Source organism: Saccostrea echinata, unplaced genomic scaffold (assembly GCF_033153115.1).
Source record: "Saccostrea echinata isolate AGI-Se365-2 ecotype Australia unplaced genomic scaffold, CSIRO_AGI_Sech_v1 ptg000018l, whole genome shotgun sequence".
Taxonomy (NCBI): Eukaryota; Metazoa; Mollusca; class Bivalvia; order Ostreida; family Ostreidae; genus Saccostrea; species Saccostrea echinata.
The window spans coordinates 1,713,526-1,741,126 of record NW_026889767.1 but is presented as its reverse complement, the minus strand read 5'-3'; the positions used below and the strand labels follow the sequence as shown (position 1 = coordinate 1,741,126).

Genomic DNA, 27,601 nt, shown 5'->3' with positions numbered 1-27,601 from the left:
GATTCTGACATTCAAGCTCATTTAAACATTCTTTCCATTGATCGCTCTATATGTAAATAATTTAAATTTGGTTGTAATGTGTCATTTGATTGGATAAAAAAATTATAATATAGCGTATATCCTGGGTTGCCTACATAACAATGACATGTCAAAAACATATTGTTCCGCCTGATGTTACGTTTAATTTTGTACAATTTGAAGTCATATTTTAAGAGCAATAATCTTTTTTTTTCATACTATAAATAAACGAAAAATTATAAGGAGTGAAAATTAATAGCTACCCAATTTATATGGTATGAAGTTGGTTGGAACAGTTTACGCTTTTTTATAAATCACTTTGTGGTTTATGAAGCGTAAACTGCCCCAACCTTTTTTAAACCATATAAATTGTGTATAGTTATTAAATTAATTCCTTAATTGTACTATTATAATACTAGAAGAATAACACATTTGAGATAGCACAGTTGAGGAAGATATCATGAATTGTTTCCCTGAATATGACATGCTCTAAACCAATCAGTTTTAATGGTCTTAGTCTGAAGGATAATAATATTTATTATCATACATGCAGATGGAGTCCTTTATTAAAGAAAGCTTTTCTGAAAGATATCACAATACACACACAATAAAAATCTTCTTATTAAGAAAACACACACAAACAAGAGCACTGCAAAGCACTGAGCATCCCCTGGCAAAGAGCACATCTATAAATCTATAAATCATTACAGTATTCGACATTGATTCTGATGCAGATTATATGTCACTTCTGTTTCACACAAGGACAAACTAACACACAAACACACACAAGCACATTACTATATGTCCCCGCCAACTCCATTGCGAGGGGATAAAAAAGCAGCAGTGAATGTGCATGAAGATGAAAAGAGGTTTAATTTTGTTAGACTTGAGAAAAAAAATACACAGTAACATGAATAAGAGTTATATTGATCAGGAGTGGGGGTGTGTCCTCAATGACATTTACGTGAAGTGAAAATTAGATATTTACAAACTTAATCCATAATAGTTAGTGTTCAGAGTTCCTCAATCATTAGAGTTATTACTGTTAATTATTAACGTTACCACAGACAAGGCCTTGTTTATGAAAGATTATCAGCCATTATTGTATAATTTCAGTCATTATATGGAAATTATTGAACCAATGCGTGGTGTAAATCATTTAGAAATTAAGCTGAAAATGACGACTGAAGAGAAATTATGAATGACTCTTGAATGCTTTAGTAAAGTATGTCAAAAAAGCACTTTTGTACTATTTGTATGCTTATAATGTTTCTTCCAAATACTGGGATAGTCCATATGTGATTTTAAATTTTAAATGATGAATTTTATGTAGTATTAAATAATTTAAAGTGTAATTTACTTTAAGGACAAGTCTTTGGAATATGGTAAAGGTTATGTAATTAAAGTTCATTAACCTCTAAACTTTTAATCTTACAGCCAACTCTCGAAGCAGTATATTCCAGTATTTTGTCAATTTTATTGTACAATGTGAAATTATAAGAGTTGTTTCCCTTGAATTGAAAAATGCTACAATTTCTAATAATAAGTATTGCTGGCTGTATTGCAAGGGCATTAAATTATAAAAATCTCTTTCTCCCTCAATCTATTTCACTATGATTCATAAAATTTTGACATTTTTGTAGTATTTGGAATTACTAATGTAAGTTGATAATTTCATGAATGCAATATTTTTGTCAAAATCTGCAGACTGCTCCCCCATTCCTTGATCTAAGGTAGATATAATTTTGATATTTCGTCTGTGTGGGTTAAATCACTTGATAAGTATTGTACAATGATATTGTTGTACAGTTTCACTCCCATGTTTTCCGGACTCCCGACGAGATGCCCATCTCGTGCCTGATTCCTAGCACAGATAGGAATTATGTTTCCGTAGTTATCTTGTACCTGTCATTGTAATAAGCTATCGTCATAGCCATGATCTAATGCATTATGGAGATTTTTTTTTCATTATTTATCCGACACACACACATAAAAATCACTGAATTATAGGGTGTAATTTAAAATCACATTTGAGAGCGGATAAATGGAACATAAATAGGGTCTCCAGGCAATTTGCTTAGAATAATGCATTTTCCTCTTCATGAAGTATATAACCATTTACATACATGCAGTGTTAACTTTATGGGTGTTTATATGATATTCTATCAAACCACATGGACCTAATATTTAGCAGACTTTGGTAATAAATATGGAGGAATATAAACTCACTTAGGTAAGTGAAAATTAAAACTAATAATTGTCAATGTATTTAGATTGTTGATTTTAATTTAATTTTGTGTGTATAAATTAATTGCCCCTTTTAAAAGCAACTATAGCCAGTTACAGGTTTTTAATTTTGTTTCCTTAGCTATAATTATTTTTTTTTTTCAGTCAATTCATGCATTTAGATAATTTTGATTTTGCAACAAAATCAAATTTAACACCAAGTGCGATTTCCATAATCATTTAAATGTTTTTAAAATTGAAAGTGCCATTTCAGGTATTAATTTGTTTTTCATAGACTTTAATGAAAATGAGATTCCTTGCCCCTGTTCAAAGACTTTAGTCACAATATTTTAAGCAAGGAGGTTGGGGGGGGGGGTCAGTTAAGTATAAATGTGATCCAAAAAAGCTAAATTTTTCACATTTAGACAAAAAAAAAATTAATAATGTTAAAGTTCATTGACAAAGTACAGGTGTACTGTATAGGGACATGGTTTGCTGGCCATATAGTTTCTGGTTCAGTGACCACACTACCTGTGTAAACATTTTGGCAGTGGTTTGGAGTGTATCAAAAGTTTAGTGTGATTTGTTAAGAGTTTGTTTTTAGGAATTTAAGAAAGTTCTGAATGTAAGTGTACAGATCAAGACCTATCAAAATAATTATATGACTGTAAGCTGATCAAGAAACCTGTTGAAAATGACTGACTTCATGAAATGTGTACATGCACATATGAATGTGTATAGGTTTACACCTGTACAATCATTTTTAAAATACAGTCATGTATGTATTTAAATCCACCTGTCAAGTCATGCATTAAAAACTGAAGGCTTTCAAAATGGTTTTAAATGCAGATTTCCCAAGTATTCCTTATCCTACACCAGGTATGATGTACACAATGTTTTTTTTTATTAATCTAAGATAAGTGTACGAATATGTCATTTTCACTGGTTTATGTTCAAGTAGTGTTATTGACATTGTCATATTAATATCTTAGGCGGATCCAGGAATTTGTGAAAAAGGGGGGTGCAGTGGGGATGGAGGTGTTTATTACATGTTCGATTGGGCAGTTTTTCTCCCAACCTCATGAGAAACATATTTTTTTAAGCCCTGTAAGTTTCATGATCAAGGGACTAAGTGTAATAACTCGGTGTTGAGGAGGGGGCGAGATGCTCTCTATAGATGAAAGTTTATACATTCATGTATAAAACAAAACTTTAGAATTCAAAAGAGGAACTGTCATTTCAAGTTGTCAAATAAATAATTTTGTCAAAATATTTTCTCATCTATGTAATAATGGGCATAGTTTTCAACTGGTAAATTAATTATTTTTGTCCCTGTTTAAATCTGCCAATGCACCACTTTCTGCAAGCTAAGTACTGGCAAATGTCTTATTACTTCTGAATCAGCACTTTTTTTTTTCATAGCATATTGTTTTTGAAAATGCCTGCAACACCCTAAACCAAAATGCAACTATACAGCTGTAACATAAATCAGCATTCATTTGAGTGTAAATGACTGTGTAATTTATTTTTCTGTTCAAAAATTTTGCAATTGGTTGAATTAAATGCATCAGAATTGCACCTTGTTGATTCAGTTGTTTGAGAAATCACACCCGTATTCCATCAATATATCACCGCGTACTGTAACATGCCTTTTCATATAAACACACATTATAATGATAACTGATTAAAGTGGATCAATAAAAAATATAAGCTCTATCTTTTCCGATCTGCAATCAAGTCAATTTAAGATACAGGTATTGAAAATGATGTTATTGTCTAAATGTTTTTGTTGTTGTTGTTGAAATGCCTTAATTTTCTTTAGAGGATTTGAACTGGTAACCTTTAATTAGCAATTTTAAAACACTATTCTGCTATTAAAACAGGTAATGTTGATATATTCAATAATGTCATTCTATAGTTGAGCAGTTTGTGAATTAATTGATAGTTTGATTCACTTGAAAAGTTAAAGTAGGATGGGGGAAAGGGGAGGGCCGGGGGATATGAACTGTCCCATACTGAAAGGTTTAGTACATGACTTGTATAAGTAGAAAGGTCTTTTAAATGAATTGTAATTTTATTTCATAGGATTGTTTTTTTCAAACTTAATGACACCACTTTGAGAATGTATTGAATTTAATTTGTTGACTGTTAGCTATTATGCACCAGATGTTGATTATTATTTTCACATACACCATCAAGTCTGTCACATTAATTCATCTATAGATATATACTGTACAGTTGAGTTTATCATAATGACCAATTTAATGTATGTGATAAGGAATTAATTATTATCTATGCATGGGTAAGGCATATTTTCTTTTACAGGATTGTCGCTAAAGACCCGGGGCCAGGGAATTTCCCCACCTATAATGATGTTATTCTGGTGTGAATTCCCCCTATAATGATGTTATTCTGGTATGAGTTCCCCCTCAACACCCTGTTAGTGGGGGAAACCCAAGCCCTTCTACTTTTTTAATGCCCTCTGCTATTTCAATTCTTAGGGACAACCCTGTTTTAGATTGGTTTATGTTATAAGGATCTATATTTCAGTCATATTAATTTGGCCTTTCAAAAAGATTAGAAACAGGTGACACATTTACACAGGGGTTGAAATATACGGTAGCCCGACGCCTGGGGCTAGTCATTTTAAGACTCGGACTAGCTAATTTATTAATAAAAGTAATGATATTCCGTCGGACTAGCAGAATGGAAAAAAAAATTTCATCAGTTTGCTTTTGCTTTTCTATGTAGACTGGTTTCTTTTGAATAAGAACTACATTGTAGTTTAATTTGTTTCTGTCACCACAGCATTTGAAACTTTAATTTAACTTGTTATGTTTTCATTTTGCATAAACAAATTTTGGGCTAGTTAGTTTGAGGTTTGGGCTAGTAATTTTTTACTGCATCAGTAGCCCCTGGGCTAGTAGGTTTTCCAGGAAAATTTCAACCCCTGATTTACAGTGATAGGAGGTTAACTTTGTAGAAGCATTTTAATTTATTAATTAAATTTGTTAGGACAAACAAAAAAATATGTGTGGTTCCGGTTACACCTCCAAAAAAATTAGGGTAGGTAGGTAGGCATTTTTTTTTTTTTTTTTTTTTTTTTTTTGACAAAATGATTTTCATAATATTTCTAAATAATACCTATCACTGCTTTGCAAGTGGCATTTAGATGTGCCGTGGTACAGTCCCTGAAACGTTCTACTTTCCCACTTGAACGGTGAGCGAACGCTGAACGAACGGTGAACGAACGCTGAACGAACGCAGAGCGAACGGTCAGTGAACGATGTGTGAACGCTGAACGCAACTTGGTGAACGATGTGTGAACGGTGAACGGTGAGCGAACGCAGAACGCGAACGGAGCGCAAACGCGAACGCAAAGTGAACGGTGAACGAACGGTGAACGCAAGATGAACGATATATTCGGAATGCCTCTGATCTTTTCCTTGCATTGAAATTATTTTATTGTATTATAATGTCAGGTGCCAAAAAATAAATAAATAAATAAATAAATAATTAAACCAATAAATGAATGAATAAATAAGTAAATAAAATAAATTCTCCAAATTGTCCTAAGAAAAACGATTCATGCACATTAAGTTTTAATCACACGATTTTTAACGCATTAAAACATTGCAATGGTTGCCGAACGCTGAAGTATAAAAGATATTTTTTTAGTTGGAAAATAAAAATGTTTATTCTTATTTGATAACAAATCAGAGAAAACTTCTGACTTATAGAATGATTTAAAGCGATTGTAACATCCATTCATATATCTCCGTGTCAAGGCGATTTCATGTAAAGTAATGAAAAAAAATTAATTACAAAGATCAGTGGACGTTTTGCATTTATACGCTGGTATTTTAATTTTTTAATACAATAATATATTGTGTGTCATTTCTATTTTTCATGATGATTTATTGAGCAGACTTCTACATGTATCTGTAGATGGCCGTGATTATACTCGGACAAGATAATACAAAGATACATATTCATATTATTTGTTATAAATTCAATTTTCAGAACTTGATATTTAAGTAATATGCTGTTATAATTTTTATTAAACAGACAAATATGAGAGAGAGAGAGAGAGAGAGAGAGAGAGAGAGAGAGAGAGAGATTCCGTTTTAGCCCCCCCCCTTCCTTTCAGGCTTCACTAAATGTTTGTACCTATATCAAACAATAACTCTGAAATTGTTTTCTAAATATATTATACAGTGAAAGTAACTTTTTTTTTTTAATCAACAAATCATATCCATCTGTTTGACAGTATTACTCGTTTTTATTTTCCTGCCTCAAGTTCACACGAAGTCCACGTGCTTGTCCTGTCAATCAAAATCATTTGACACTGTGCAGGTGTGAAAGTTTCGTCACATCGAAGACGAAGTGCGAGTATTTCCAACAAGTTATAACATTTATTTTTATCATTTCTAGATTTGATACCAACATTTGAATAATAAATGAATAAAATATATTGGGCATTAACACTTGAATTTGAAACATACTCTCTGCCAATTTCAAATACCACCGCCGACACGTGTACATTTTGAACTACTATTGCTTTGTGACTTTTTTAGATGCATGTTTGTTTTGAGACTGAAATTTTTGTTCTAAAAAAGACCTTAACGTTTTTTAAACAGGTTAATTAAATTTTTCTGGAAATACAGTACTGACTAAGTAACCGATTTAGGGGAAAGGGGGGTGGGGGGGGGGTATTAATCATATCGAATGGCAAACATATAAAGTTACGGTGAAGAAAGAATTTTTTTTCTCTATAACTATAGACTTTACTTACATGTATTATAGTAGCGAAAATTCTGTAGTGCATTACATTTTAAATAAATATTTCCTTTAAACACACTATCAATTTAATTCGTTCCAAAGATAATAAATTAACAGGATATCCGCAGTACTATGTATAACTCTCAGAACTAGTTCTATCATATTTTCTGTAGTAATTGAATAAAAAAAAACGCGTTAGAAATAAATATTTTCGTAATTTTGCTGCGTAATTATTTGACTTGGATAATTATATCTCCATTAACGATTTGTCGCCTTGAACAAAACAACAAAATGTTGCAGTGCTTGAAGTATTTGCACATTGCCCTTAGTTAAATTTAATATTTCAGCATCGTTCTAGATAAGTACAGAATGAGCTTATAACAACATTTATTTTCCAGAGTAATTTAATAAATAACCTAATAGCTAAGTTAGAATAATAAAAATATATATCTTAGATATTTTCCCCCATGAAATAATGATTCTTTAAACACGATATGTTAGTTATTAAATTAAAAGATCTGTAACTCCTTACCTACAAAAAGATAAGTCCTTTCACTTGGGAGTTCCGAATGGCAATGGAAACTGAACGATAGGTGAACGCTGAACGCAAGGTGAACGCTTTGTGAACGGAACGAAGAGCGAACGCTGAACGCTTTGTGAACGGTGAACGCGAGCGCACGGTGAACGGTGAACGCAAAACTGTGAACGGAGAGCGAACGGTGAACGCACGGTGAACGAACGGTGAACGCACGCTGAACGAACGGTGAACGAACGGTGAGCGAACGGAAAAATGGGGAAGTAGAACGTTTCAGGGACTGTAATATACTAGTCTACATTGGTAGGTGACACCTACATGCTAGCTTGCTTTGGATTTAACACTATTAAAACTTGCACTATATGTTGAAATGATGTTTTGCAAGGAGACCACCATTGCTGAAACTAAAACTAATACTGGAGCCAATGATGGAAAGCGGGGAAAATTCTGGAAAAATTAGGAAAATTGCCAGAAAAAAGTTTAGGGTCGGGGGAATAAAATAGGGACGATCGGGTAACCGGAACCACACATATTTTTTTATTTGGCCTTATTGAATTTTTCTCAGTTGAATATTTAATTGAATATTTTGGCCAGTACAATCACCATTTCAGCTGGGTAAAAGTACCTGGTACTGGTAGATTTGGAAAGGCCTACTGTAATGAATTCGATGATTTTAGAGCAGCTTGCTTTTCATTACATTTCATTACAAGATTGATGTTTATACAGATATCTCACGTATAATTGACAGAAATCTAAATTCATGGCACCAGTCTGGCAAAAAGGTCATATTTTTAAATGTGAATGTACATGTATCAATCTTACATGTACTCCAAATATATGTTCTACGACCTACAGTAGCCTATAATAGTCATAGTGCACATATAGTTTTTCATATTCATCTTCAGTGGTATGAATTGATGAAAAATGTGCCATTATGGTATTCAAATCTACTGTTTTTCAAAGAATCTTTGGCCCTTAGGCTGAAATGGGGCCTTTCATGCTAGCTGATATGACATATGATATGGATTTTAGTAATACGTAAAATTTTCTATGTATTGAGTCAGACCATATCATAAAACTATTTTACAAAAACAAATGCCTTAAAACCATGATAATCTTCCAAAGTAGATGATCTTTTTTTTTACAGTTCATCTTGCCATGAGTGTCTTGCAAGTTGCAGAATCATCTATAGGGGACATAAATCTGTACAGAAAACATGACAGACTCGGATAAAACACCGATTATAAACACAACAGACAAGTCAGAATTAGAGAAGGCTCGGAACAGGATGATCGCCGAGGGATACCGTTACCGGGCAATAGACAACAGTCTGTCAGGAAGTGATTCTGATGATGGTAAAAATAGCAAACCAAGAGGGATGAATGGGGAAAGTGGTGCAAAGGGGATAATTACAGTAGGAGTGGCTGACAATGTTAACAATATCAAATGATAAAGAATGATTGGGGGGAGGGGGTCCAGGGGGGCATACTGTAAAATCACTTTTTTCATTCATGAGAACTTTATTTTTGCGTGGGTTTTGGAATTTTTCACCTATAAAATAGTACTAAAAATCATTGAGAGTTTAGGTACTTTCAGTACATTAATTATTATTGTATTGAACAGTATATTCTAAACCAAATTCAAAGGAAGTGCAAAACATCAAATTTAATGAACTCATAAAATACACTGACAAAAATCTATCCAATGAGTCTGTTTTCATTCCAGTGTCTGTTTGATGTGAATTTAAATTTTGCATTTCAGGAAATTCAGAATTAAAAATCTATGTTTTTAAATTAGAATGCACCCTATGAATTGTACAGCTTTATATGTCATTGCTCAATAATCCAATCAAATTTTACCCGAGGCTCCAATGAAGTGCGAGTAATTGTCTAGTTTGCCAGACCGTGGGATTGTTTTATAATGTTGTAAGGATTTATCTTCTGGCAACTTTCTGTTTATTCTGCTACTGTACAGTATAATTTAAGTACGACTAACCAATTTAAAAGCAGAGTTTAACGTAGGAAGAACTTATTTTATATTTCTGTCATATTTGATAAAAGCTTGTCTTGGTAGTAAGTTAGGAATAAGATTTTTTTAATTTTTTTGGGGGGGGGGGATTGGGGGGGAGGGGAAGAGGATGAGTTGATAACTAACCTGAGACCATGTGATAATTCACGATAGTGCAAGAGGTCCAAAGTTCATTGATTTATAAGAAAATCTGTGTGCTGCATCATTGTAATAATTATATATTGTATTTTGTGAAACAGAATCCCAGAGTTATGTTATACAGTCATGTACATGAAATAGCTACAGGTATTACATATTTACAGTCAAGTCAGTCATAAGCATCTACTGTATAGAATGAGCCTTACATGACTAACAATCATATTTTATTGAAGCTTTGAAAATAAAATACATTTCTTTCCAATCCTTTTAATAATTACCTTAAAGTGTGGTAATTTGTAAAAGATGACCACATGTCAAATGTAACATTTTAATAACAATTTCTGAGAGGTCACTTAGTACAGCTTTGATTGTGGTAAATTACAATATGTTAGTACATTGCTATCATTATGTATCATATGGTATCATGATTATGGTAAATGTTATACTGTACAAGTATTTCATTGTGTTACAAATATTGCATTTCTTAAAAATGAGGTACATGCATATCTATCTTAAATGTTACCTTGTATTACATTTGTTACATTCGATATACATGTAAATGTGCTAATATGTCATACTGTTAAAAATATTACATGCAGTATAAATATGGTATGTTATATTACATTATCATTATTATATTACAATTATTACAGATTACAAATTACAAATTACAGATACAGTAAAGAAAAAGAGAAATGGAAGACGACCTATATCACAGTGGTGTATCTTTGTACTCCTGGGTCTGGCTGTTATTATTATTGCAGTTCTAACCGGGCTCATTGTGTGGCAGCATCTACAGAAATCCAAACACAAGCAGGTAGAATGCTTCACCATAAATATCACCAGCACATATAATTTTTGTAATGTCTGTCCTTCTTCATCTGCCTAGCTGTCTGTCTGTCTGTCCCTCTGTCATACTTTGCAATTAGCTCAGTTGCCAAGAAACTGTTCAAGATATTTTTATCAAAATTTATATCTGATTCAAGATATATATTGGTGAGAGTAATTGAACTGAGTCATAGTTTTCTGGCCTTGACCATTCCTTTGACCTTAACCCTTAACATTTTTCAATCATGAAACTTGATACACTGATACAGTCCCTGAAACGTTCTACTTTCCCATTTTTCCGTTCGCTCACCGTTCGTTCACCGTTCGTTCAGCGTGCGTTCACCGTTCGTTCACCGTGCGTTCACCGTTCGCTCTCCGTTCACAGTTTTGCGTTCACCGTTCACCGTGCGCTCGCGTTCACCGTTCACAAAGCGTTCAGCGTTCGCTCTTCGTTCCGTTCACTTTGCGTTCACCTTGCGTTCAGCGTTCACCTATCGTTCAGTTTTCATTGCCATTCGGAACTCCCAAGTGAAAGGACTTATCTTTTTGTAGGTAAGGAGTTACAGATTTTTTAATTTAATAACTAACATATCGTGTTTGAAGAATCATTATTTCATGGGGGAAAATATCTAAGATATATATTTTTATTATTCTAACTTAGCTATTAGGTTATTTATTAAATTACTCTGGAAAATAAATGTTGTTATAAGCACATTCTGTACCTATGTAGAACGATGCTGAAATACTAAATTTAACTAAGGGCAATTTTGTTGTTTTGTTAAAGACGACAAATCGTTAATGGAGATATAATTATCCAAGTCAAATAATTACGCAGCAAAATTACGAAAATATTTATTTCTAACGCGTTTTTTAATTCAGTTACTACAGAAAATATGATAGAACTAGTTCTGAGAGTTATACATAGTACTGCGGATATCCTGTTAATTTATTATCTTTGGAGCGAATTAAATTGATAGTGTATTTAAAGGAAATATTTATTTAAAATGTAATGCACTACAGAATTTTCGCTACTATAATACATGTATGTAAAGTCTATAGTTATAGAGAAAAAAATTCTTTCTTCACCGTAACTTTATATGTTTGCCATTCGATATGATTAAGCCCCCCCCCCCCCTTTCCCCTTAATCGGTTACTTAGTCAGTACTGTATTTCCAGAAAATTTTAATTAACCTGTTTAAAAAAGTTAGGGTCTTTTTTAGAACAAAAATTTCAGTCTCAAAACAAACATGCATCTAAAAAAGTCACAAAACAATAGTAGTTCACAATGTACACGTGTCGGCGGTGGTATTTGAAATTGGCAGAGAGTATGTTTCAAATTCAAGTGTTAATGCCCAATATATTTTATTCATTTATTATTCAAATGTTGGTATCAAATCTAGAAATGATAAAAATAAATGTTATAACTTGTTGGAAATACTCGCACTTCGTCTTCGATGTGACGAAACTTTCACACCTGCACAGGGTCGAATGATTTTGATTGACAGGACAAGCACGTGGACTTAGTGTGAACTTGAAGCAGGAAAATAAAAACGAGTAATACTGTCAAACAGATGGATATGATTTGTTGATTAAAAAAAAGTTACTTTCACTGCCTAATATATTTAGAAAAAAATTTCAGAGTTATTGTTTGATATAGGTACAAACATTTAGTGAAGCCTGAAAGGAAGGGGGGGGGGGGCTAAAACGGAATCTCTCTCTCTCTCTCATTTGTCTGTTTAATAAAAATTATAACAGCATATTAATTAAATATCAAGTTCTGAAAATTGAATTTATAACAAATAAAATGAATATGTATCTTTGTATTTTCTTGTCCGAGTATAATCACGGCCATCTACAGATACATGTAGAAGTCTGCTCAATAAATCATCATGAAAAATAGAAATGACACATAATATATTATTGTATTAAAAATTTAAAATACGAGCGTATAAATGCAAAACGTCCACTGACCTTTGTAATTAATTTTTTTCATTACTTTACATGAAATCGCCTTGACACGGAGATATATGAATGGATGTTACAATCGCTTTAATTCATTCTATAAGTCAGAAGTTTTCTCTGATTTGTTATCAAATAAGAATAAACATTTTTATTTTCCAACTAAAAAAATTATCTTTTATACTTCAGCGTTCGGCAACAATTGCAATGTTTTAATGCGTTAAAAATCGTATGATTAAAAACTTAATGTGCATGAATCGTCCTTCTTAGGACAATTTTGGAGAATTTATTTTATTTACTTATTTATTCATTCATTTATTGGTTTACTTATTTATTTATTATTATTTTTTTTTTTGGCACCTGACATTATAATACAATAAAATAGTCAATGCAAGGAAAAGATCAGAGGCATTCCGAATATATCGTTCATCTTGCGTTCACAGTTCGTTCACCGTTCACTTTGCGTTCGCGTTTGCGCTCCGTTCGCGTTCTGCGTTCGCTCACCGTTCACCGTTCACACATCGTTCACCAAGTTGCGTTCAGCGTTCACACATCGTTCACTCACCGTTCGCTCTGCGTTCGTTCAGCGTTCGTTCACCGTTCGTTCAGCGTTCGCTCACCGTTCAAGTGGGAAAGTAGAACGTTTCAGGGACTGTACAAATTAGCCATACCAGAATTTTATGACCTTGATCTTTCCCATTACCTTGAACTTCAGTTCATCTTATTGAATTCTAGAGAGGATTATTTTATACACCCCCATACACACATACACAGATAAATCTCTGTGTCTGAGAGCTTTTCATTCTTTATACAGGGATTAATTGTCATTGCAGAAAAAATACAGTGTACTTAAGTATATAAATCCAACTTTTATTTTTTTTAAGGCTATGTCTGTCTCTTTTTCTTCCATTGTATGTGTGTCCATCATCTGTCTCTATATTCATTCATCAACACTTTAGTTGTCTGATAACTTGAACATTTTGGTAAATTTACTACATTGATTGAGGGATCATTAGACTTTTATGCAGTTTCTTACAGCTTAGAGCTTTTGCAAGTCATTGTTTATAAATCAATCCTTGATATTTATGTGTAATTATGTGTGATTACAGTAAAACATGGTTACAGCAAACATGCTTATAATGAATTCATGCTAAGAGCAATGTAATTCTTATTTCTGAAAGTTTTTAAAATAAATACATGTATTATCAACTTATCAAATTATAATGGATTTAAATTGATAATGAATCAATTGAAAATTGTTTGTCCTTGAAATTTTGCTATAAGCTTGTTTTACTGAATAGTCAAACTTCATTATCTCAAAGTCAATGAGGCTGAGAAAAAAAAAACTTGACATGTCAGAGCATTTTACTGAGGGTAAAATCATAAAGAAAATGTGACACTTCCAAGTCACTTCCATATGTCCACGTATTGGAGATGTCGATTTTTGAGACACCAAAGTTTAACTTTACTTACATCATGTGTAAATTTTTATTGATGGTTTGATTTTATTACAGCCTTGTTTATAGCCCTGAATGTGTTCAGGTTATTGTTTACAGCATTTTGTAGATCTATATTGATTGTTTGATTTTTTTTTACAGCCCTGTAACAGACCTGAGTATGTACAGGTTATTGTTTACAGCATTTGTAGATTTTTACTGATGATTTAATTTTTTTTAGCCCTGTTACATGTAAAGACCAAAATGAGTACAGTTATTGTTTACAGCATTTGTAAATCTTTACTTATGAATTGATTTTTTTTACAGACCTTTTACAGCCCTGAAAGTGTTCAGTCCAGTGCCTATATCATGAGTAAGATGGATCAGTCTGTGGACCCGTGCCAGGACTTCTATCAGTATACGTGTGGTAACTGGCTAAAGACAACCAAAATCCCACCCTCCCGGTCTCATTACAGCTTGTTCTCAGAGATAGGGGACCAAAACAATGAAAAAGTTAAAGCTGTGAGTAGTTTTGAAATTGGTGCACATGTAATAAAATAAGTGTTTCTTGCAGATACAGTGAAAGCTGTCTAATCCGACATGCACTGGGAGACAATTTTGTCAGTGTCAGAATATGATTTTGGATTACACAATGTAAAAAAAAATATGGAAAATAGTAAAATGATAACAAAATTTAACGTCAGAATTCACTGTAGGATGCATTGCACAGGTGTCAGATTAGACAGTTTTCAATGTATTTCTCTTTCCTCTCACAAATGTCATTGACAACTTGAAGTGTTTGCCAGTATTTATTATATGAAATACATTAACATTGCTCAAATACACTTTTCAGTGAATTGTATTTTTAGCAAACATGAAAAGATTCTGTTTGTTGATAATTTATTTTTCATGCAAATAAAAATACTGAATTGCTTGATACTTAGATCCTGGAGAGGAGTGGTACAACTTTCATGAACAACCACTCCACAGCCATAGAAAAGGCCAAAACATATTACAGCCTATGTATGGATGAAAAAACCATTGAAAATCAAAGGGTGGATCCAATAATTAAAGTAAGTATGAAAGCCACAAGAGATGCAGAGAGTGGATCTAGTGATAAAGGTAAGTGGTAATACACCATAGAAAATCAATGAATGGTTCAAGAAGTTGAAATAAGAATGAAAATATAGAAAGCTAGGAGTGGATCCGTTGATAAACATTGAGTTATCTCCCCTAGCAAAAGGTCATTCCTTCTTAAGATTTATGTCTAAACCGTGGAAAACCAAGTAGTGGATCTTGATTCTGAAGGAAGGAGTTAATATATAGGTAGTATGTTACAGAGTAAATTTTAATCTCTGTTTACTCTCTTCAATAGACTGAATTGGCACCTTACAGGTGGTATTTTACTGTGTAAAATTTTAGCCTTTGTTTACTCTCCTCAAAATAGTGAGGTAGGACTTAACATATAGGATGTTAGCGAGTAAACTTTAATTTCCATCTACTCTCCTCAATATATTGAAGTAGAATTTTTGATGAACTTGATTTCATTTCATAGTACAACCTAGCAAGAAGTTGTTTAGATGTGACAAGAACTTTGACACACAACCCTGTCTCAGTTACTAAATGTAGGCTGACTGTGAATGAATTTTGAAATGCATTAAATAGTTACTGGCCATGAGGATGTATGCTTTCTACAAGGCATTGGCCCAAATCTAAAATTTACTGGCCGAAGAATCCAACCATCAATTATATCTTATTTCGAGCCATTAGCATGATTAGAGAGGTAGGACATGTCAAGACTTATGTTACTTAATCTGTTTCCTCTCTTTAGTATAGTGGGGTAGGACTTAACATGTGGTATTGTTACATGTAGTGAGTAAACTTTGATCTCCATTCACTCTCCTCAATGTAAGGTTAGACTTTACAAGTGATATTTTACTGATCAAACTTCTCTGTTTACTCTCAATAGAGTAAGGTAGGACTTTACATGTGGTAAGTTACTGATTATACTTTAATCTCCATTTACTCTCTACGGTATAGTCAGATTAAAACTCCATTTACTCTCCACAAGATAGTGAGTTACAATCATTTCTATTTTCAGTTTATACGTGACCTCCATTCCTGGTCTCTGACATCAGCTCATGGTCTGTCATGGTCAGAGGCATCATGGGACTTCCATACAGCACTAACAACTAATCACGCTAAAGGATTTGAGGCCCTGTTTAGTATGGGTGTGGCAGTTGATGACAAGAATAGCAGTCAATATATAATAGAGGTAAGGCTATACAGTGGGATCATTATATTTCCAGATGGTTCAATGTTTCATGTTTCATGGATTTGTTCCTCTCATTATATGACTTAGTATTGCTTACATACTACATATTAACTCATAATTACGACTTATGTAGAGCAGCCTTCACCCACAAACTGACAATATTGATAAATATTGATAATTGTGCAAATTAAATTTTTCATAAGAAACATTTATTCACCATAAAAAGAAAGTATCCCAAGGAAGCAAATTGATTTAAAACAGTCCACAAAAAAATTGACCCTTTTGAATTAAAATAATTCAAAAGTATTTGAAAAAGAGCTGCTTGTACATGAAAGAGAGAAATATGCACTGGGAGAAGGCTTATGTTCCGCTTAAGAGGAGATTATAGCTGGAAGTTGTTCACAACAGAGTTACATGTATTGGCAGTTGTTTTTCATGGGAAAACATTGTTAAGATTAAGTTTGATTTTATTTTGATATAAATTGATTTGCATTGACAAAATATTCTTTCTTTCAGTTTACACAAAGTGGTCTTTCTCTAGCATCTAGAGAAGAATATTTTACAAACCACTCCAGTTACCAGAAGATAAAGACAGGGTTCCTGGAATTTGGTGCTAAATTAGGGCACCTGCTAGGGGGAGATAACTCCTCGGTGTGGACAGGAATGTCTGATATCTACAGTCTAGAGACACAACTAGCTAGTGTAAGTAGTAACATCCTTTATTGTAACAAAATCTGCTCCCTGTATCCAAGAAAATATTTGCCCTTATATTTATTTTGGCCCCTTTTCATCTTTATTGCATGTGGGCGAATTTCAAATTGGCAAACTTAAATGAAAAAAGAGTTGTCTCTTTTAACACTACTGTATCTAGGTGAATTAAAAGTGGGGCAGAATTGTTTGCAAGTGTGATGGGGCAAAAATGACATGGGGTGAAAATAACCTAGTATACAGTATAGGATAATTCTTAAACAATTAGAATTTGTACTTTTCAAGAATTGGTTAGGTGAAACAATGAGCTATTACATGTAAGTGTGGATTAATGATTAATGATACCATCCTCTCCCCCCTCCCCACCCTTTTGTGTCCACAACCACCACCCCCCATATTCTTTCTGAATGGAAATCAGTCTATCTCTGGGGAGACAGAAGCTCAAACAAAATATCATATGGCATTGCATGTTTTTTTGTTTTTTGTTTTTGTTTTTGTTTTTTTAAATAAAATGCATTTGCATTAATTGAATCACAACTTTGTACTTCTTAATGAACTAATTGTAAGCATTCATGAAAAGAGATCATGAACTTGATATTGTATTTTGTAGATACATGTTCCAAAAGAAGAATTACTAGATCCTACCAAGACTTATCATAAAATGACAGTCTCAGAATTCCAGACTCTGATCGGTTCATCTGTATGTTGACAATTTTTTTCATTGGTTCCTCTTTAAGTAACCTTTATTCCCATTGGTTAATCAGATATTTACAGATACAGCTGAACTTTGGTAACTCCAACATTGATATCTTATATACCATGGATATATCAAAGTGATTTTGTAGTCCCAGATGCTAATTTCTTAAGTACTTTACTTTCTATATCTCAAATCCTCTGAGATATCTCAAAATATTTTGTCAGGCCCATCAAGTTCAAGGAACAAGGTTTGACTGTATATGGTGAATTAATTACAAATTGATAATTATTGATTTTCAGATTAAACTGACCCAGTACCTGAAATCATTGTTTGGGAGGGAGCTGGAGGATGTAGCTGTTCTGGTACACACCCCCAAGTACTTCCGGCAGCTGGGAGGTGTTCTAGCTAAAACTCCTAAAAGGTATACCACTTCTAAACCTCATGCTTACATGTATAACTTGTCATTATATGTATTGGGTTTGATTTAATCACAGTTAAACTTATTACTGTTGATTTTATTGGGACTATTTGATCTGAGTATTACTTATATATCAAAGACATTCAATTTTATGCAATTGTATTGAAGGTAAGCTTAAGGTTCATAAACCCTCTGTTCCCTCAAATAAAATGTTTCTCTAATGTTCATGATTTTCTGAAAGAAAAATATTCTATAATAAGTAAAATGCATCCAATTTTAGCACAGCGGGCAGGGCAAAATTGGACAAAAAGGCATTTAAACTTGACAAATTTATAAAGGAATAATAGACATTCATCCAATTAAGAGTTATCTCCCTTATCAGAGTATCATCGATCCTTAAGATTGAGTTTTCTGTGATACTAATATAACAGATCACTACTGTAACAGCAGTGTTTGAAACTCACCATAAATTTAGCTAGACATGCAGGGCCGACTGCTAGTGAAAGTTGTCAGCCCTGCCAAAAATCTACTAACCCGAGAAAATAATTGTCTTTTATAAATTTGTTTCTTGCAGTAATTTGAATTTGGGGATCAAATCATCAAAACTTTAATCTCGAATCTATAGGCTGACGAATTCTATCTTTTTGCTAATGTAACACATTGCTACCAATTACCATTAGTTGATTTGAGAAAGAGTAATCAAATTAATGAATTGTAATTCATGGGAAATTTGAACAAGTCCAGCCAGGCGTTTATATGTGCAAATTTGTAAGCCCCCGGCAAACTTCGTGTGTCCCAGGCAGTCGGGCACACTGTTATTTCAAACAATGGAAACTGGTTAAGCTAATTATCACTGTGACAGTAATAGGCCTCTTTTATTTATTTATAGTTTAAGTTTATAATATTTTACATTTCGTTCTCATTTTGCCAGAATTGTATCATTTAACAGTGTCCATTATTACACGTCAGATATTAAGACTTAGATATATATTGTGGAAATTATTTTTGCAACGTGTAACAATGAGCAATGTTTTTAATCATCCAGGACTCTAGCTAACTACATTGTGTGGAATGCCCTGAATTCCCAGGTGGGCTATTTTCCCGCAGAGTTTGTGGAGGCTGGCCTCCTTTTGAGTAAGGTGGAGAGTGGAATCAAGGGACTTGATCCCCGTTGGCAGCGATGTATCAGCAAGGTCAACATTGCGTTTGGGTTTGCCTCTAGCGCCCTCTATGTTCAGGAGTATTTTGCCAAGGATAGTAAATCTAAGGTAAAGGGCAGTAATTTTTAAAGTTGTGACCTCAAACTATATAGTTCTGCAGTCTATGTTTTTGGTATGAAAATTTAATTAAAAAACAGAAATATTAAAGTTTACTTTAAGTTACAATAGTTACATGAAGTTTTGAAAAGAAAGTAACTATAATTGCAAGGTGAATCTTCAGTTATAGGTTGACATTTATATTATGGGGTTTTTCAAATTATAATCGTGAATATTGGCACGAGTTGGCTATACAAATGCACAAGCTAAAACATTTCCAATTGATTTATTTTAATTATTTCAATTAAATAGATCAAAATTAATGAGAATTTACCAGTATCAGTATTCTAATCAAAACTGTGCTATGACATTGTCTTTCCTGTAAGCGTTCAATATTACTTCATTCCAGTGACCCTACTAAGCGTTATGGTTTGCTAATTGAGATTTTGAGACTAATAGGTACTAAATTATGAAAAATAACATCAAATTTGTGTGGAAAGACACATATTACCTAGCTACCACTATCTTCATAAATATTGCTGTCGGGAGGTTGACCAGGGAGGTTGACCAGATGATATTTTTTGTTTAAAACAGGGTGATCAATATTGAACAATCATATTCGGAATGTTTCGGGACATACTCGTATGTACCTAATGCAAACTCGGCATTCAATAAAATGTCAAGATATTGCACGCTAAAATTCTCTAGACTTTTAGTAGTTTTTAGCTCTACTGGTCAGAGACCAGAAGAGCTTATGCGATAGTAAGGTGTCCGTCGTCCGTCCGTCTGTCTGTCTGTCTGTCTGTCTGTCCGTCTGTCTGTAAACAATTTTTCAAAACGCTACTCCTCCTACAGTTTTGGTCCGATTTCAATATAACTTGGCACACAAGTAGACTACACTAAGATACATAATTTAGTGCATCGGTTTTTGATTTTGATGGACAGTGTTGCCATGGTTACTAAAAATAGAAATTTCTGTGAAATTCCTTTAAAACGCTACTCCTCCTACAGTATTGGTCCGATTTCAATATAACTTGGCACACAAGTAGACTACACTAAGATACATAATTAAGTGCATCGGTTTTTGATTTCGATGGACAGTGTTGCCATGGTTACTAAAAATAGAAATTTCTGTGAAATTCCTTTAAAACGCTACTCCTCCTACAGTTTTGGTCCGATTTCAATATAACTTGGCACACAAGTAGACTACACTAAGATACATAATATAGTGCATCGGTTTTTGATTTTGATGGACGGTGTTGCCATGGTTACTAAAAATAGAAATTTCTGTGAAATTCCTTTAAAACGCTACTCTTCCTACAGTTTAGGTCCGATTTCAATATAACTTGGCACACAAGTAGACAACACTAAGATACATAATTTAGTGCATCGGTTTTTGATTTCGATGGACGGTGTTGCCATGGTTACTAAAAATAGAAATTTCTGTGAAATTCCTTTAAAACGCTACTCTTCCTACAGTTTTAGTCTGATTTCAATATAACTTGGCACACAAGTAGACTACACTAAGATACATAATTTAGTGCATCGGTTTTTGATTTTGATGGACGGTGTTGCCATGGTTACTAAAAATAGAAATTTCTGTGAAATTCCTTTAAAACGCTACTCCTCCTACAGTTTTGGTCCGATTTCAATATAACTTGGCACACAAGTAGACTACACTAAGATACATAATTTAGTGCATCGGTTTTTGATTTTGATGGACGGTGTTGCCATGGTTACTAAAAATAGAAATTTCTGTGAAATTCCTTTAAAACGCTACTCCTCCTACAGTTTTGGTCCGATTTCAATATAACTTGGCTTACAAGTAGACAACACTAAGATACATAATTTAGTGCATCGGTTTTTGATTTTGATGGACGGTGTTGCCATGGTTACTAAAAATAGAAATTTCTGTGAAATTCCTTTAAAACGCTACTCCTCCTTCAGTTTTGGTCCGATTTCAATATAACTTGGCACACAAGTAGACTACACTAAGATACATAATTTATTGCATCGGTTTTTGAATTCAATGGACGGTGTTGCCATGGTTACTAAAAATAGAAATTTCTCTGAAATTCCTTTAAAACACTACTCCTGCTACAGTTTTAGTCTGCTTCTAATATAAATAGGCATACAAGAAGACTTTACTAAGATACATAATTTAAGCATTGGTTTTTGAATTCGATGAACAGTGTTGCCGTGGTTACTTAAAATAGAAATTTTTGTGAAATTCACATTAAACGTTACTCCTCCTACAATTTTGGTCTGATTTCAATCTAATTTGGCACACAGTAAGAATACACTACGATACATAATATGTATTTCTGTTTTTTTTTATTTGGGTGAATGGTATTGTCATGGTTACTAAAAATAGAAATTTCCGTGAAATACTTTCAAAACGCTACTCCTCCTACAGTTTTCATTTGATTTCAATATTACTTGGCACAGAAGTAGACTACATTAAGATACATAATTCTATTCATTGTTGCATGTTGCAATGTTTCAAATCCAAGTGCTACTTTTCTTTTGTTATACAAACAGACCAGTAGAGCTACAGTCTCATCAGAGACTTCTGGTTTGGTTGTTAGTTGGTGAACCTGATTGGCTGGTAGTGCTGTTAGGAAATCCCATGATGCCTCAGACCACGACAGACCATGAGCTGAGGTCAAAGACGCTGTTAGCGTGTTTTACTAAACAGGTATAAGAAGATACTGGATGTGAATTACGTCAAGATGCCTTTCCTTATTTTTATAGGTTTTGACTATTGTGAAGGAAGTTGAGGAGGCTTTTATCCGTCATTTGCCAATGGTCTCGTGGATGGATGAACACACGCGACAGATTGCCAAGGAGAAAGTCCAGAAGATTGTAGAAATGATTGGATATCCAGACTGGATTCTAGATACAACAAAACTGGACAAATACTATGAAAATGTGAGTAGATGTTTGAATCTGCAAAAAGAAATATTTGATATATATATATTTGACTTCCTTATTCATCAATGATAGTTTACTCATGGTTTCTTAAATTTTGGATTTAAGGGAGAACACTAAAATATTTATAAATAACTTTGCAAGTTATCCTGCTTATAGGCTACCGTTATGTTATTATGCAAGTTTGGGTATCAACGAGTGTTTATCTTATTCCTTTTAGATAATGAGTCTGACTTATTAAGGGATAACTGAATTTGTTATTTTTCATAAAAAAGTCAAATGAATGTATGTTAAAAAAGGACATGTTCTCATTTTGTACATAATCATATGATTTTCAAGGAAAAAAATCATTTTATTCACAGGTAACAATAGAAGATGGTAAATTTTTCCAGAGTCATCTGAACAGTCTTAGAGAATCTGTTGTGAGGAACTTTAACAAGTTAGGGACTGTACCCGACAGAGAAGAGTACGTATATACATGGCTGTCTTAGATGATTCATGTGTAGCTGCATTTCTGAACCTGTTTTCATTTATCATACAGATTTCATGCTTTATACATACAGTCAAACCTTGTTATCTTGAACTCAATGGGACCAGAATTTAACTTCTAGATAACCAAGGATTTTGAGATAACAAGTGTAAAAATCATTAAAAAAAAGTGGTTGGGACTGACAACACCCTTCAACATAACAATGTTAAGTAAAAGTTGTCTTTACAGATGGCACATGATTCCAACTGAGATCAATGAGTACTGTTCACAGTCGTATAATCAAATTAATATAGAGTTACCTCTCTTTGTTATATAAGTTATCTCTCTTTGTTAAGTAAGAGTTGTCTATCTTTACAGATGGCACATGATTCCAGCCGAGACCAATGCGTACTATTCACAGTCCTATAACCAGATTGTCTTCCCTGCTGCTATCCTGCAGCGGCCCTTCTTTACACCAACATTTCCTACGTGAGCATATGACATTTTTATCAAAAATTTTTAAGGACAGATGATAAATACAATTTTTTTTCAAGAATCTTAAAATTAATAACTAAATTCATGTTTTCATAAGTAAAATGATATAATTAAAAATAATTGCATATTTATGGCCTTTAAAGTGAGAAAAAAAAGTTGTAAAGAAGAATAAGGATGATTTCAGAAAGATAAGATTTTGAATATGATAGAAATGTAGGACTACATGTATTTCTTACCATTTTAGAAATTTTATATTTGTGTCATTTACAACCAAAATAAGTCAAAAAAGATATATATCAATGTAGAATTGTTTTTTTTTTTATATCATGTTATCATAGTAGTACATGTTTTCAAGCATTTTTAATTTTTTTTCTTTTTTAGGTCTTTCAATTTTGGGACTGCTGGGATGATTATTGGCCATGAAATGACTCATGGATTTGACAATGAGGGTAAAAAAATCAATTAAATTCTTTGACTTATTCATGGATATTCAATGAAGGATTTTTTTCTCCTTGTAAATTTTTAATTGAAATCAAATTATTCACAAGAATTTTTTTTTCAAGTTTTGAAGAACTTTTTTCTGCATTTAGCCATTTACATAAGTATGCTAATCAACTTGTATCAGTACTTTTCAGTACTTTGTGATTTTTTCCAGGTCGCCATTATGATAAGTATGGTAATCTTAATAACTGGTGGTCCAACCAATCAGCATTGAGCTTCCAGAAAGAGACATCCTGTATGGTCAAACAATACTCTGCCTACACTGCTGAGAATACTCATGTAAGTGAGCTATATGTCTGAAGTGTTTACAATGCAGTTCAGTAAAAGCTTCTCAACATGAAAATGCGATGAATTTGAAACCTCAGTGTTTGAGATATTATAAGGATATCAAGATCTTCATATCAGGGATATATATACAGTCAGACTTCAATATTTATATTATGATTTGACCATTAAAATCTCTCAGATATCTCAATGTCTGAGATGATGAAGTTGAGAGCTGAATTTGTAGTTGAAATCTTTGACTCATTTTAACATACAACGTAAAAAAAATTCAAGTATATATGTCACTGTCTTGTCCTGTAGTTGAAGGGAGAGCGAGTTTTGGGGGAGAATATTGCGGATAATGGAGGACTGAAGATGGCCTATGCAGCATATAAATTCTGGGAAAAGTCACATAGGTCGACAGAGGTCACAGATCTTCCAGGGCTTGGTCTCACTCCAGAACAGCTGTTTTTTGTTGGCTTTGGTCAGGTAGGGGTCATGCTGTAATCTACAACATTTATGCAAAACTTTGTACTGTCAAACCTTGTTATCTTGAACTCATTAAAGCAAAAAAGGATATGACAAAAATGATATCCAAGGATTCGAGATATCCAGGGTAAAATACTTAAAGATTTTCAAATCACTTTGACCTATCATAGTATTCAAGATATCAGTTTTTTTCGAGATTCCAAAGTTTAACTGTATCTTCAAGAATTATATAGTACGAGGGGTTATCAAAAAGTTCGTGGACTGATGCGATAAAGTTAATTCTATGTAGTCTGTGCTTACAAAATTTATGAAAAACATAAATCAACAAAAGTTTAAGAAATGTTGAAAATTTTAACTTGATACCTTGATAATTTGCCAAATTATTCAAAAATAAAAAAGACATTATATGATCAACCGGCGCTGTCGCCGTTTAGTTTCATGACGTCCGACAACGTCATTGTTTCTCAATGTCCGCTCCGTCTACCTTATTCACTTATCTTGATGTGATTACCTGGAGTTAAGTAAGGACTTAAGTCCATCTTGTTTATGTGACTTTACAATGTCATGAACAGCTGCTTTCAATGCATATAATATTGTAAATGTATCTATACATAAGGAAAGATCCCCACTTGATTATACCAGAATACTTAGCTTGATGGAGTTCAATTTCTACCACACATGATCAACGTCACTTTTCGACGTGACTGATTTTTGACACCCTCACTACAAACTGACTTTAACTGTGCATCTTTCATCTCTCTTAATCTTTTTGGCTATTTAAAACGAGTACTCTGGATGTGTTTTATTTTTCTGTAGCCCATTTAAACATTCCCTAGGTCTATAACAGTTTTTCCAGGTGCGAAACTTTGAAGAATGTTAGAAACAGAAACCCCTCCCCCTTTTTGACGTCATTTTTGATCCCTTAATTGTTTGTACACTCCATACAAATTTACGATAAAATTTCATAGAATTTACAGAATGGGGTAAAAATTGCAAATTTTACGGAAGAATTGTGTTATACCACATGCCTGGATTAACCGGTTTTTTTGATGACAAATGCTCATATCAAAAGAGTTTTTCGCAGTTACACTCAGGTAGAAAAATGTAATATTTGAGGTTGCGCCGCTTGGACATACCATTGCTTACAAAAACAATAACAATTTATTAAAAAATGAAAATTGTGATTTATGGTTTATTCTATCGATAGAAAAGATGATGCTAACTAAATGTATTAAAATTCATTGATGTACCTAAAGCGGTTTTAATTTTATGGCGCTAGTCCACGAACTTTTTGATAACCCCTCGTATATAACTATTTTTTATTAATGCTTGTTTGTTTGTAGCTTTGGTGTTCTTACTACACACCTCAGTACCTAAAGCAAGCCATACTGACTGATCCTCACACTATAGGAAAATTTAGGTCAGAAATGTCCTGATAATTAATGTAGTCATTTATCATTATTAACAATGTTTTGATAATAGAGAACCCAAAATCTTTTAGCATGATATCAAGCTTAATTTCTGTTTCATAAACTTAATTTCAAAACTTTTGTCTGAATTTTTTGGAAATAAAGTTCATGAAAATATACCGGTATTAATATTTAATTTAAAGACTTGCTTATTTTGCAGGACAATAGGAGTGGTTTCCAATTCAGGTGATTTTGCTCGAGCTTTTAACTGTCCTCCAAACTCTCCCATGAATCCACAAACTAAGTGCCAAGTTTGGTGAAATTCTGTTCATTCCATGATGTCTGTGATTAATTACTTCATTCCAGAATTTTTTTAACTGCCAAAAAAATTGGCCATTTTCTTAGATGGTGTGTTTTAAGTTCTCAAGAGCTGATATTAGAACAATTTGTTTTATTTAAAGTATTTTCATTTTTTGTGACCATAAGCCTCAAAAATAGTGCATATTGATTATTGTGTGTGTTTATCTGTCCAAAACTTTATTCTGAAACTTATTTTTATCTGCATTGATAACATATAGAAGTGTCACACCTTGTTTTGCACTTGTTTTTATAGATCTCATTTGAATTGTTGATATCTTGAAGTACATGTACGTTACAGGAAGTATATTTTTTTATCATTATAGATTATTTATTTTGTTCTAAGCCCCTCCAACTTCTAAGATAAAGCTTGTTATATTTACATTTACCAATGTTTTGTCTATAATAAACATACTTACCCTTAATATCTGGGTTAAACCTTCATAGACCACATTGCATCTTATGTGACCTTTGACCTATTTGTCCTTTTTCTGGTTCAAAGGTCTTGCCTTGTACATGTATATAAATTAGTATAGGATACACGTTGTGGCCACAGAGAGTAAAGGCATTAAAGTATGTAATTATAGCTTCCATGAAGTATAGTATAATGTTACGTATTACCTGTTTATGTATCTAGGTGTGAGTGAGATGATTTATTTTCTAGTAGATTTGCTGCTCAAGCAAATTTTCATGTGCTTCCAGGTAGTTTAGCCTTTTATAATTCCCAGAGTCCATGCTTTGTGCAACTGTTTAAATGTTGTCATGAAATTATCGCAGACATATCAATCTTTGTGGAAATGATTTTATAAATTGAACCCATGCATCTGATGTTTTGAAGTTGACCCGTTGAAATTTTATTAAATAATAAAGGGCTACATTGTAAAATTATTGTGCATTTTGACCAATAACTGTGATCTCTTTTTTCTCAAATGCAAGTTCATGGAAATCTTTGGAATTTCCAAATTATTTTCTAAATATAAAAAAAAAAAAACACAAACAAACAAAAAGAAAATACAAAAAATATCATTTTTTATGCACATGCACTGAATTGGAGAATTTTTTTTACGATTTGATGACTTGATAGACGACTTTTTCTAGTTCTTTTTTCCCTGTATTTTATACAGTTTCTCAGAAGAAAATCCCCTTTACCATGAAACTCAACATCTCCCTCATTAAGGATTATGACATTCCTGTCCAGACCAGTTTCATTTCAATGCATATATTTTGCTCATGGTCAATAATCATTATGGATTTGAGTCAGAATTACAGACAAACTTTGTTATATCAAACTAGAAAAACCTTCAAGATATCTGAGGATTTGAAATAACAAAGGTAAAAGAAATAATATTAAGTGGTTGGGACTTCCAAATTACTGCGATGTA

General features: G+C 33.0%; 1 protein-coding gene across 1 annotated transcript in view; it reads left to right on the top strand.

Annotated features, from left to right (window-relative positions):
• The window catches only part of LOC133189383 (endothelin-converting enzyme 2-like), a 35,596-nt gene extending 8,386 nt beyond the window's left edge, over positions 1–27,210 (top strand). Inside the window, exons 3-18 of the mRNA XM_061324763.1 lie at positions 10,402–10,544; positions 14,278–14,472; positions 14,895–15,023; positions 16,052–16,225; positions 16,742–16,927; positions 17,544–17,633; positions 17,930–18,051; positions 19,094–19,316; positions 22,059–22,235; positions 22,598–22,701; positions 23,083–23,193; positions 23,581–23,648; positions 23,855–23,979; positions 24,286–24,453; positions 25,797–25,873; positions 26,083–27,210. Coding sequence (XP_061180747.1) covers positions 10,402–10,544; positions 14,278–14,472; positions 14,895–15,023; positions 16,052–16,225; positions 16,742–16,927; positions 17,544–17,633; positions 17,930–18,051; positions 19,094–19,316; positions 22,059–22,235; positions 22,598–22,701; positions 23,083–23,193; positions 23,581–23,648; positions 23,855–23,979; positions 24,286–24,453; positions 25,797–25,873; positions 26,083–26,182 — 2,192 coding nt within the window. The 3' untranslated portion in view covers positions 26,183–27,210. The remainder of the gene's footprint in view (positions 1–10,401; positions 10,545–14,277; positions 14,473–14,894; positions 15,024–16,051; positions 16,226–16,741; positions 16,928–17,543; positions 17,634–17,929; positions 18,052–19,093; positions 19,317–22,058; positions 22,236–22,597; positions 22,702–23,082; positions 23,194–23,580; positions 23,649–23,854; positions 23,980–24,285; positions 24,454–25,796; positions 25,874–26,082) is intronic.
• Positions 27,211–27,601: the final 391 nt, after the last annotated feature.